This window comes from Emydura macquarii, unplaced genomic scaffold, assembly GCF_026122565.2.
Source record: "Emydura macquarii macquarii isolate MOO-44397 ecotype Brisbane River unplaced genomic scaffold, CSIRO-AGI_Emac_v2 contig_312, whole genome shotgun sequence".
Lineage (NCBI taxonomy): Eukaryota > Metazoa > Chordata > Testudines > Chelidae > Emydura > Emydura macquarii.
In genome coordinates, this window is record NW_027130449.1 from 5,390,184 (window position 1) to 5,402,674 (window position 12,491).

The window sequence follows — 12,491 nt, forward strand, 5'->3', positions numbered from 1 at the left end:
CTTGTAGCCCCATGGCAGAATAAATTACTGTTCAGCATGGAGTAGGGTGAAAGAATCTGGCCTCAAATATATACAGAGCTTCCCCCCCCCCCCAAAACCTTTAAAGACACATGACTATTCAGTGCCAAAGGACTAGCGGTGTTGACTAAGAGAGACTAGACAATCCAAGAGAACTCAGATACATGGCATTAGAGTTGGTCAAAACACTGAAACGGTTTTCCACTGGCAAATGAAGTTTCATCAAAATCAAAACATTTCATGGAAACAGGTCAATTTTGAGGAAATTTTCAAAGGGAAAAAGCACCAAAAGTAATTATTTTGACTGCCTCATTTCGTTTAATTCTGTTTCAATGGTTATAGAATATTAATGTTATTATCTTTATGCATGCATGATATTATATCTGTCTAGAATACAGATATGAGATATATACATTTTATTAGCTATAAGTGGTTATATTATAATATTTCAACATTATCCAAACAATGGACTTTCTGCTGTGCGGGAGATTTCAAAACCCCGACTTTTCATTCCAAAAATCAGAATGAAAACAAATTCTCAAAACCAGAGGCTCCTACAGAATGGAAATTCCGTTTTCTGTCCAGCTCTGCACTGCTTAGTCAAGGGCTCCCGGTTATGTTAGGAAAGGGGTATCCCAGCCTGGGCTACGTCAAGAACTTAGGAGGATCCTAGCAGCCAGATCTGCTCTGCACAGTGACGTACACCAGTTACCAGACACAAATACCTAATCCAAATCACTGTCGGGGCTTACTGCTGGGGGACTCGACCCAACAGCACTTCCTGTTTCTTGGCCAGGCTAGTTCCAAGAGAGGACGCTGTGGGAAGGGTAAGCCACGAGCCACACTCAGTTGAATCACCTTTGGGTGCTTGGGCTGCACGTTGGCCATCTCTACCATGGACCAGTGGCCTGGTTTGTCAGAGGTGTGGAGCAACCCCAGCTCTTCCTGATGTCCCTGAAGCTGTACGTGCTCAGCACCTTTGGATACCAGGTCAAGAATCTATTTTCACATCTTGAATTGACACACACGCTCAAAGAGAGCCTCAGACTTGAAATCAATTACAATATTGCCAGTTCTCTGGTCTACATGGGTAGGGCTCGCTCCTGGAACCTACAGAGCGGCTCCTTGCAAATCCTTGATTGCTCCAGCAATCAGGATGGGGTTACTAGCTCCCACCCGGCGGTATCAGAGCCCTGCTCCCGTCCTGGGAGAGCTATCCCATGGTCGGTGGCTGACCCACACCCCTCTCTGCCGATGCGGATCATAGTGCACGGCAGGCTGGGACAGACAGGACTAACAGCCTGATGCCCTCCCAGCACTGCACTGGGCAGTGCTGCAGAGGCTCTTACAGCAGCAAGAATGGCTGATAAGCCTGGGGGTGAGGCAGGATACACCCCACTGTGGCCAGGAGGCAGCGCTTGGGAACTCAGATGGAGTTTGTCACCTCATAAGCTGGGAGAGAGGCAGGAGGAATACCGAGGCTGTCCAAGCCTCCTGTTAACACACTGTGTGCCAGGCCTATCAATGACCATCGGGCCTTCTTAGTGGCCCTCCCACTATATCCAACCACACGGTGCCGTGCAGGGGCGGCAAGGAGGTGGTGAAGGCAGACAGAGCTTTTACAGAGAGCTGGCTTCAGTGCTGACTTTTTATGAATTTCCGCAGCTCAGGTTTCTCCTCCAGCCTGGTCTGCAGATTCAGGAACTCGCGGTAGCGCCGGTTCACGGTGTGGTAGGCCACCTGCTGGAGGCTGCTGGCGTTCTCGCTCTCCAGCGCTGTCTCATACTGGGGAGGAAGAGGATGGGCCATTAGTCAGTCATTAACCTTTGGAGACCAGACCCACCCCAGGGACAAAAATCCCTCCCTGGGCCAGGGATGGGACCCAGGAATCCTGACTCGCAATCTCTCCCCCTAACCACCAGGCAGCATTACTCACCAGAGTGGATACAAATCGATGAATTTTTAAAAAAATATTTAAATGGAATTCGATTTTGTTATTTAAAACTAGAATAAGTTTTTCTTTTTTAAAAATGAACCTATTTAAAATGAAATCTTAATTGAATACAAAATCTGTTCAAGGCCTAACCTTATTATAATCTCTGAAAACGTCTGAGCAAACAAAAAATATGCTGAATCCATGAGCCTGGTATCCAAACCTTTCAGCTAAAGGCTGTTTTTCTATAAAAACAAAAAATTAGGGGAAAAACATCTGACTTGGGAGGTCATGCTTGATAAATATGGCACAATAGTGGTAAATAAGCAATATATCATTCACTACTCCCCCCGCCTCCCCCACACACACACTAAAAATGTACAATTAATAAAAATCTGAAAATATTAAGTTATACAGTTGCTTAAATAAATGTGGCTAGTTATAGAGCACCTTCCCAAGTAGCAAAAAGATTAATCAAATCTCACGTCAATGCTCTATTTAGTTATAAATCAACATGTTTTTATGATTATAATCATAATCAGCCAATGAGAATACATCTTTCTTTAGAAAATAACTGAAGCACAGATGGAAAAGTTGATTAAAACTGATGATTTTAAATCAAGGCTTTCTGCTTGGTCATTTAAATCATTGATTTAAATCAACCCACCCTGCTATGGGCAAAGCTTCTGGAGGACGGGGCAGTTAGCTTTTCCTAAAGCAGCTGGCTGATCCTCTCTTCCATAGCATTAGCTTTTCTGCCTTCCCCCTCCCTCCAGCAAGAACAGAGGAGTGACTGTATCACCTTGATCGTGTAGAGCGTGTAGGGATGGAACCCCGTCCCGCTATGCTCCCGGGCAGTGATGGTTCCAGTTATCCGCAGGTTCTGGATGACGACCGGGCTATCGGGGCTACTGAGTGGCTCGAAGCTGAAGGTATGGGAGGAGGAGAGAGGGAGAGACGGCTGGCTGGGATCCAGGGGACTCTGCACTGGGTTCTCCAGCAAGGACGGTCGCCTTGAGAAAGGCTTCTCTGGATCGTCCATCAGGGCAGTGACAGAGGCCAAGCTGTCCTCATTCTCTGCCACGGGGTCAATTTGTATGTCAGGGCACGGGTGCAGCATGGAAGGGAGTAGGCTCGTTTTGGAGCTAGAGGCGCTGCTCTCCTTCTGGTACCCGTCCTTGGTGCCCACACCGTTCTCTTGGTCCAAACCGTCCGGTCTCTCGAGCACCGGGAAAGAATCCTGGAATGTGTCAGTGAGGAATTCCTCCGTGGACAAGAGCACCACAGAATCCGAGTCTTTGCCCAGGTCAGACATGGGGGACTCCAGCTCCGAGTCCTCACAGAGGAAGAGAGAGCCCAGGGTATCTGACTGGAGGTAGGGCACGGGCGTGCTTCCGGTTTTCCTCCCATTCATGTCAGCACCGGGCTCTGCGCTCAACAGGTCCTTCCCCTCCTCCCCATCCTGGGGATTGCACTCCAGACTGTCCACCACGTCGTAACTGGGGGGCTCCGAGGGCCTTGGAGATGGTGCCACAACTTTCAGTGGCAACGAATTCGGCACTGCGGGCTGGCAGGGGGAGGTGGCCAATGGAAGTTCCTCCCCTTTTCCCCTTCTTACCCCTTTGCTGCCCATCTTGGAGAAAATCCCAATTAGCAACAGGTGGATCCAGTCGGGGTCAGACATCTTCTTGATCATCGGCAGAAGAACATTACAGGTGACCAGCTCCACCACCACAAAGCGCCCGGTCCTAGTATCCAGGTGAGGCTTGGGCACCAGCACCCGGAGCAACAGGTCCACAATGCTCCGGGCATAGTTCACTTCCATGACTGGGCTCTGGACGGCTGGATGCGGGGCAGAGAGCTCGCTGTATGCTTGCCAGAGCCGGGCCGCCAGCTGAGCCGGTTCCGCAGGGCTCCTTGAAGCCTCCGCCCTCTCCTTTGCTTTCATGTAGCTCTGCAGGTGGCAACCACAAAGCAAGAGAATCCTGTGGGTCAAGGCTTGCTTGTCCACCAGTGCCATTCTCCTCTTGAGCTCCAGGGCCAGGCCTGCCATGGCCTTCCTCACCTCGTCCTCGAAGCCCTCCTCAATGCTCACTGTCCGGTACCACGAGGACACAAAGTCCCGGATGATCTTCTGGATCATGCGGTCGATCTCCTCGTCCAGCTGCCTCTCCGCCTCAGGGCTCTGCGGGCAGCGCTCCAGCAGGACGAACCTTTCCAGGTGGAGCCGGCTGCGCGTGCCAATGACGGCCTGGGACCCCAGCCATCCCCCCAACACGGCCAGCAAGCCAGAGAGGATGCAAAGCAGCCAGATGTTGACCAGCAAGTGGACAACTAATAACCAGCCTAACAGCGCCCCAAAGACCATCAGCTTCCTGTTCCCTACCAGGTCGCTCAGCCCGCCGCCTAGGCTGGCGCAGGATTCCTGCCCCCTTAGCATCTTTTGGTTTTCCATCTAAAGAACCAGGGGGCTGGATGGGAGGCGTGCAAGCCTGAAAGCAGATTTCCCCCTGCGAGGCAGAAAGCGGCTGCGATCGGCACAGTGTAAATATCACATCCAACCAGCTGGGACGCAGGAAAAGCAAAAGCTGAAGGACTCTCTGCTGATCGCCAGACCCCAGCGCCACAGAGCCACCTGTTACAAGCAAGGGAGCGGTGGGCAAACACACCTTTCCGCTGTCTGCCTTTGCACAGCCCAGGTAAGAACAAACCGGCCAGGCTAACCAGCAGCCCCTTTTAAAATCTCTGGCTCCTGGGATGACAAGAGTTGCTTTAGAACTAGGGCCGGGTGAAAAGCTTCCTGCTCTACAGATCACAGGGGCAGAGTGATCCCAGCCCCAAACACACATCTGTGCCCCATCTTTCCAGGCAGCCCCCGTGCCAGGCCCAGGGGCTCTCAAATCCTGCTGCTACCCACAAGGACTTAACTGGGGGCTCGCTGGAATACGTCACGGGTTTGTCTGAGGGCTGCATGGCCAGGCATTGCTGGTCCCTGGCTTCTTTGCTCTCTCCCGGCTGTGTTTGGCATCTGTGGCTGGCTCAGCTGCTACTCCCCAGCTTGTTGCTGGACCCCTCTTCTGCTGGGAAATGGACCTGGCTGGGGCTAGTGGCTCACGGCTGTTGTCTGAGAGCTTCCGGATCTGCTTCTGCCAAGGAGATGTTAGCAAAAGAGGAAAGGGAAAGGCACAAAGCAGCACTGAGAGGCTTTCCTCAGTGCCATCTAGTGAAGGGGAAGCAGCAGCACAAAAGATACTGCTGCAATTCAAAACACGTTCTCTGTTCCTCCAGCCACTAGCGCACCATGGGGACCTGGGGTGGCTTTTACTTGCAAATAATAATCAACAGCATTGTAACATCCGGGGCAGCCAAAGGAAAGAGACCCCCGTGGTCTGAAAAATCCCACAAACACTAAGGTAGCGAGAACAGCATCTGCCCTCCCGGCCAGGGCTAGCCACACACCCCAAGTGCACCTCTTGTTCCAATTCCAATTCCCCACCCTCCCTCTCTCAAACCATGCCCACCTGCAATCCAGAAACCCATTCCAATCCTTACACTTTACATCATGAAGTGCATTAGTGAATGATGCCTCAGCTCACTGCAGCCTGGTGTCAAGGTCTATATCACTGCTCTTATTCTACAGATGGGAAAACTGAGGCACAGAGCTGGTGAAGTAACATCCCACAGAGACCCAGGTGTTCCCTAACTCTCAGTCCCTTATTCTAAACATGAGCTTGCACTCTTTCTGATTTTATACTGTTATGGAGGAGGCTGGTGCTTATAAGAGCGTGTATCCTTGATCAGAAAGGCAGGAGTGAGATGTTAGACATGCAGTGTTACAAGAGCATCTGGCTGAAGTTACCTAACCTCATAACTATCAGGATTGACCCAGTTAATTACAATGAAACTGGACGGACATGGAGATGAGTGAATAGGATTAACTCCATGTGTGGATGCTCATAGTCCAGAACAAAAATGCCTGTCTAGCTTAAACCACTCCACTTATTCTGCAATCAGAGTATCCACACACAGCCTTAATCAGGAACAACTCCACATGTATTTAGGCACTTACATAGCCTTAGATACTTATATAGTCCCCATTAGTTTGGCACAGAGAGACTAAGACCCAGCTCCTCAAAGGTATTTATGTGCTTAACTCCCATTTCTATGGGACCTGGTATTCAGAAGCCTAAATACCTGTGAAGATCTGGGCCTTGGTAACTGGCTCAAGGTCATCCAGAAAGTCTGTAGCAGAGCAGGGAAGTAAAACCAGGTTTCCTGAGTGCTAGATTAGCACTCTAGCCACTCTCCCATCCTTCCTCTGGGTTCAGGGCCTCAATCTCCCCCAGGCTCCTCTGGGTATGTCTACACTGTGGCTGGGAGCGAGACTTATGCTAGCAGAGCTCCAGATAGCTAACAGCAGTGTGGATATCACTACTTGGGCTCTCAAGCCTGGGGGCTCAGGCCTTTAATAAAGCAGGCCCTACGGTGGGGTGGTAGCTTTCCCCAGCAAGTGTAAGGAGTGCTCTACAGCATGTGCCCTGCACGGCACACAGCCCCACAGCTCTTCACCCGCCCCCCACTCCCCACAGCTCTTCACCCGCCCCCCACTTCGGAGAGGAACAAGGGAGTCCTAGATACAAGTTACCATAGCAGGGCAAAAGAGTTGTTTTACCCCTGCCTTGTGCACCGCTTTATGCAGCTCTAGGCCATGAGCCAGGCTGCACAGCTGCCCTGATGAGTTCATCAGAGGCCAGTTGGCTCAGGTGCGGCTCTAACGAGCTGCAGATGGGCACCAGCAGCTACAGCTACAGCCACGCGGGTGGTTGGGATGCCTGGGGACCTCTGGTCTGCTGTAGGCTTGTGTGTATAGGGATGATGGAGCTCCATGGCAGGGGGGCAGAATACAGGGCCTTGGGATAGCAGAGCATAGTGGGGGTGATAGACAACGGGGCCCTGAGGGGGCTTAGTTAGGGGGAATAGGCAGAGAGAGAGACCTTGATGGTCTCATATCCTTGTTCATTCAGGGCTCAGGATGGCTGGACCTCGGCAGCAGACTAAAAGCCACCACTGCAATGGCAGCAAGACACAGACTGGCTGCCTGAGCGCTGCGTGGAGCAGCGTGAGATGCTTGTGCCCTGCCAATCAGGTTGCATCCTGCCCCAGGGGGTTTCCTGGGTAACCCCAAGGAGAATGTGCTATGTGATACAGTGTGGATGGACTCCACCCCACCCCACCATACCCCCTGTGAAAGCAAAGGTCAGAAAACATGACAGATCAAAAATGCAACTGTATCTAGGGTTACCAACAGTCCCTTATCACAAGGGACATCCCTTATTTTTTCATCTCTGTACAACAAGATCAGGTGTTGCTAAGTGCTGCAAAAAGCAGTGAGAAATACCCACGGCAAATGTAGATGAGTACCACTTATTAGTGCTAATGATGCCGCTAAGAAAACAGTCCCTTATTTTTTAAGTACAATGATGGCAACCTTACAGACCCCAGGGGATGGCCAAATCCCCCTTCTGGCCCTGTTGGGATGGTCTCTGATAAGGCATCTCCAGGGACAGCCACCTCCCACAGAGTGGGGTAAACCAAAAGGGACTTTTTCTGCTCAGGGAAACCAAAGGACTTTCCATGGGTTTTTTTTTTTTTTTTAATTGGTTTCTTCAGAATAAATCTCTCCTGTGGTTCCCGGATCCCCACCACAGAAGAACACACTCTTAAATACTCAAAGCAAGGACATCCAGCTAGGGCAGATCTGTCCAAAGAGATTCAAGGGGAGCAGAAGGAAACAAGGAGAGGTTTGGTCATCCCCTCAGTGACAAGGTAATTCGGCTTTTAAAGGGACGCTGGCAGAGCTGTGCTTTCCTGTGTGGTGCTCAGCACCGTGGGATCTAACATGGGCCTGTCTAGATACTGATTAGGTCACAAGGAAGGATCAGATTGTGTAAGGTAGTGTAACTGACTGTGATCCACACAGCTGCTGCTCCTGGCTAGTGGAGTTAGCAGGAGCCTATGCTGGGCTCAGACTCTGCTTTGGCCTGTGATCGGGGCTCTGATTTGTCCACACAGAGACTTCCAGTCATGCAGACTGTTGAACCGAGGTTTAGAAACCAGAGCAGGGAGGGAGGCTTTCGGGGTCAGGATGCCAGTGCAACTAAAAGGATTAAATTTATGAACTCCAAGTTATTTGCTCTGTGTCAAGTCTTCTTCTAATTGGCAGATGAGAGCCACGACTGCTGTTGATCATATGTCTGAGTGACAGGCAAGGCCAAGGCCTCCATGCCTGCAGTATTTTCTGTGGATCCTTTGTTTTACAGGAACTGCAGTAGTGACAGGCAAGCAGTGGGTGCTTTCTCCCCTTGGAGCCCTATACAAAAGGGATCTGCTTTGTTTTACTAACCTTTCTTATGCTAAGCAGCCTCTGTGAAACTAGCCTGAGAGCAGACAGTGCATCGGCTGGTGGCTACTTTGATTTATGCTAGCTGTTATGGCCCTTTGGGAGCATTCGCCACATGGGGACTGCTGGGGCACAGTGGGCTTTGGCCATATTTCTTCCCCAGCTCACCCTGATGTGACCCCTGCAATGGGTGGCAGCTACGATGGCTCCGCACCCACTGAAGATCTGCAGCAGGGAAGATGCACAGCTTGACATTCCCTTTGGGCCACAGGGTAGGCCAGGGGATCTGACCCATCGCAGTGCGTACGCTAGGCAGTCTTAGGGCCAGAGTCTGATCTGAGTGGCACTGGTGTAAAGCTTTAGTGGATTTACTCCAGAGTTAAAGGGTTGTCAGGCCTAAAGAGCCTATGAGAACTGAACAGAAAACAGTGATGCCAGAGGAGCGACTGTGAAGCCTGGGGTAACATGGGGAAGAAAATTAAACTCAGTGAGTTACAGGGTGCGTGGTGGGGACCCCCCACTCCTTTACTATTAACTTTATAAATGCAAAATCTGACTAGATAGCAAGCATGAAAAATGGGGACGTAATTGGGAGGTAATAGGTGCCTATATCAGACAAAGCCCCGAATACTGAAACAGTCCCTATAAAATCAGGACATCTGGTCACCGTAGTATTGGTGCAAGGTTTGAGTTGGGGATTTAAGCTCCCTGAAGTCAAGGAGCCAGATCCCCAGTTGCTGTAAATCATCATGGCTACATTAAAGGGAAGGAGCCAGGCTGGTTTACACAAGCTGGGCCTCTGAACTGCAGTGCACCTGGAGCAATCCAGATACCCCACTTAGACATGAAGGGGATGCTTTGTTCACTCTGAACATATGCTGCACTTTAGGTCGCTGCATCTCCTGTGAAGTGAGTTGAAAAAGACCAGCGAGTGGCGTGGTACAGGGCAAGGGGGGAGAAGGGGATCGAGTGTCCTAAATTAAATCTCGCTTGCAGCGTTCGGAGTAAAAAAGCTCCACAGACCTGTCTCTGTTAGCTCCTTGTGGGCCAGACATGCCGAAGATTCTCTCCTCTTGCCAGGAAGTGTTAATGCTACTCATGTTAGGGGTGTAAAGTGAAGTAGCTCCTTGCCTGGTAGCATTGGCCCTTACTGAGAGACTTGCACCATTGCTCTCACTCTGACCAGGAACTGAGACACTGCAACTTGCAGGAGACCTGTGTAGCTGAGGAGGGAAATAAAAGGTAAGAAACACACGTGATGCAAGTTTGTTTGTAGGTGTGATGACTGCCATCCTGGCTGGCACGCCCGGTTTTGAACTGCGGACCTCTAGAGTTAAAAGCCTGAGCAGCGGCATCTGCAACTGAAGAGTCTGTAGCTGCGACTGTAACAGATTCATGTCCTGTGCAAACAGGGCACGGGGGGACCTGTCCACTCGTTAGTGGCTTACAGATTCATATATATTTCCATTTGTTTAGGCCTGTATGAATCTGTATTTGTGTGCATTTCTAGATAAGTATATCTGTGTCTTTGCTGGGAAGCAGAAGCTGGAGAGAAGAATGATTAAAAGTTGCATTTAGTTCTTTTTGAATGTAGGTGCAAAGTCCCCTGGGTAAACACTAAAGTCCCCTGGGTAAACACTAAAGCTGGTTGGAAAATATGGAGGGGGAGGTTCCTCCCTCTTCTGTGCAAAATTTGGACTCTTCATTGAAAAAACCAAAATTGTCTACTTTTACTCAAAGTTTTGGATGTTAAGTTGAAAATGGTTGAGTAGGATTTTTTTTTTTTTTGGGGGGGGGGGGGGGGCCTGGGAGGAAAAGGTTTGACAAAAAATCAGAGTTTTCAATAGAAAGCAGATATTTCATTAAACTTTTTGTCTAATCAAAAATCTACCTTTCCATCAAATGCTTTCAGAAGAGAACTTTTGACCAGCCCTAATAAACACTTTTCCATGGGCCCTGGAGAACAGTAACATGTACATTGGATGTTGATTCTCTCACAGCCCGTGACAATATAATCACAGCACCAGACAGATGCAGCCACACAAACTAGCAAAAAAAAAATGGGTAAGATTTGCCATTTATAATTCTATGACAACCTCCACCTAGAGCGCAACGTTTATTCTGATAAATCCCAAGGGGCTTTTCAGAACATGGGCCTGATACTTCTCACACTTGCATTGGTATACATCAGGATTAACCCGACAGAGGTAAATCCGTGAATGCTGAGACGGAGCCATTGGTCCCGATTCTGATTTCACACCAGTTCTACATACATGTAAATCCAGTGACTTCAGCAGGGTCACTCCTGATTTACACCAGTGTAAGTGAGAACAGAGTCGGGATCATAGCTGGTTAAGTAAGCTACACCTGCCTGTCAAGGTACACGATGCTGTTGACATTGCTTGACGTATTTATAGAGTGTGTCTGTTGGGACATGAGGTGACAGTCCTGATTAGAACTGGGTGAATAACTGATTTTTCCATTTGGCCTGCAAACTGAACCATCAGGGGGAAGGGTGGGGGGAATTGGCTTGGATTGACCCAAAACAAAATGTTTTTTTTACATTTTTCCAGCTAAATGAAGATGCCCAAAATACTTTGCTTTGGGTTGTTGTGTGTTTGTTTTTTCCCCAAGGTTTTTATATTTGAAAAAAAAATTAAAATCCAGTGGAAATTCTGAAACAAAACATCTTTCTGAGATGAAAAGTCAAAAGCTTTGGTTTGGAAAGGGGGAAATGAACCATTTAAACGCTTCTGAAATATTTATTATTCAACCAAAACAACTGGCTAAAATTGACGTGAATTCTCAAATTGCTTTGGATGACCCCAAATCTATGATTTTCAATACAACAATGATTTTTATGAAACATTTTGCCCAGCTGTACTCCTGATTTTGCTCCCGCTTTATACTGGTATAAATCAGGTGTAACCATATGGCAGCATATAGTGCTACATCAATGTAAGGGAGAGGACAACCAGGCCTGTAATCTGTGTTTTTATTGACACAAAATGGCGATCAAGTTCTGTCCCAGAAGAGGCTGCTTTTCAGCAGTAGATGCCTGAATTCTGCCTCTAAGGATAGACTGATTGTACTCTTCAGGATTAACCTAACCAAACCAGGATTAACCCCATTTATTCTAGTAGCGTTCAGTGTCAGATTCTGCTCTTTGTTGCACTACCATAAACCTGAAATAACTTTAGTGTGGGTTACTGTGCTGGTCAAATAACATTACAAAAAATTATTGAATAACACATCTAAAAACTGCCTCTGAAACTCGTCAATTGAATTATTCAGTGAATGGTTTTATGGCCAGTTCTCTGTCATTTTACTGTGATGCAGCCAAGACAACTAGGTGGTCTCATGTGACAGCTTCCTCTTTGTAACCGTTCAAACAGTGAGTTATACTTAGGTACCTCACAGGTTAAGTGCCTCCAACACAGGCCCTCGTACATAAGCCAAATCTCAGATTTTTATTAGAGCCATAGGCATGGTTCCTGCAGTGGTCTGAGGATGGACACCCTTGTGACTGGGACTCAAGGCATGCACGTTCAGTCCTTGGCCACCAGAGCCTTTCTGTGTGATCTTGGCCAAGTTATGTTGTGCTGGGTTCTTTCAAACACTCAGCATCTGGGATTGATGCCAGTTCAGCTCCCATTTTGGTGTCTAAAAGAAATGTCCAGATTGCCACAAGCGTTCAGTTCCCAACAATTCCCACTGCTCTCCTGAAAGGCTGAATGGGAGTTGTTGGGGTTCGAGCAATTTTGCAAATCTGAACCACAAATCGCTCCATGCCTCAGTTTCCCCATGTACAAAATGGGTTTGATAAGCCTTCCTTACCTCTCACAGGGGTGTTGTGAGGATTAATTCTGTATGGCATGAGACAGGGGCCATAACAGTCCCTGAAAAAGTAGGTACTTTGTAAACATACCTAAGAACATCTCTTCTTCCCCTCTCCGCCACAAAAGAGTCAGACTCCGAAGCACTGAGCCATTAGTGGGAGTAAGTTGTGATGTGGACACCTGTCCGCTAAGAACAAGAATTGCAGGCTGCAGCTGTCTCTAATCTGCATTCTATCCTTCTGGGGTAGAAATCCTGTCATTAGTCTTAATTTCTCTTGAAGTCTCGTCCTGTAAAGGGATT

General features: G+C 48.7%; 1 protein-coding gene across 1 annotated transcript in view; it reads right to left on the minus strand.

Moving 5' to 3' along the window:
- Positions 1 to 5,224, minus strand: part of SNX19 (sorting nexin 19) — a 43,750-nt gene extending 38,526 nt beyond the window's left edge. Inside the window, exons 1-2 of the mRNA XM_067564035.1 lie at positions 2,754 to 5,224; positions 1,665 to 1,803 (exon numbers count right to left, since the gene is read on the minus strand). Of these exons, the coding sequence (XP_067420136.1) occupies positions 1,665 to 1,803; positions 2,754 to 4,406 (1,792 nt within the window). The 5' untranslated portion in view covers positions 4,407 to 5,224. The remainder of the gene's footprint in view (positions 1 to 1,664; positions 1,804 to 2,753) is intronic.
- Between the last annotated feature and the right edge of the window lie 7,267 nt (positions 5,225 to 12,491).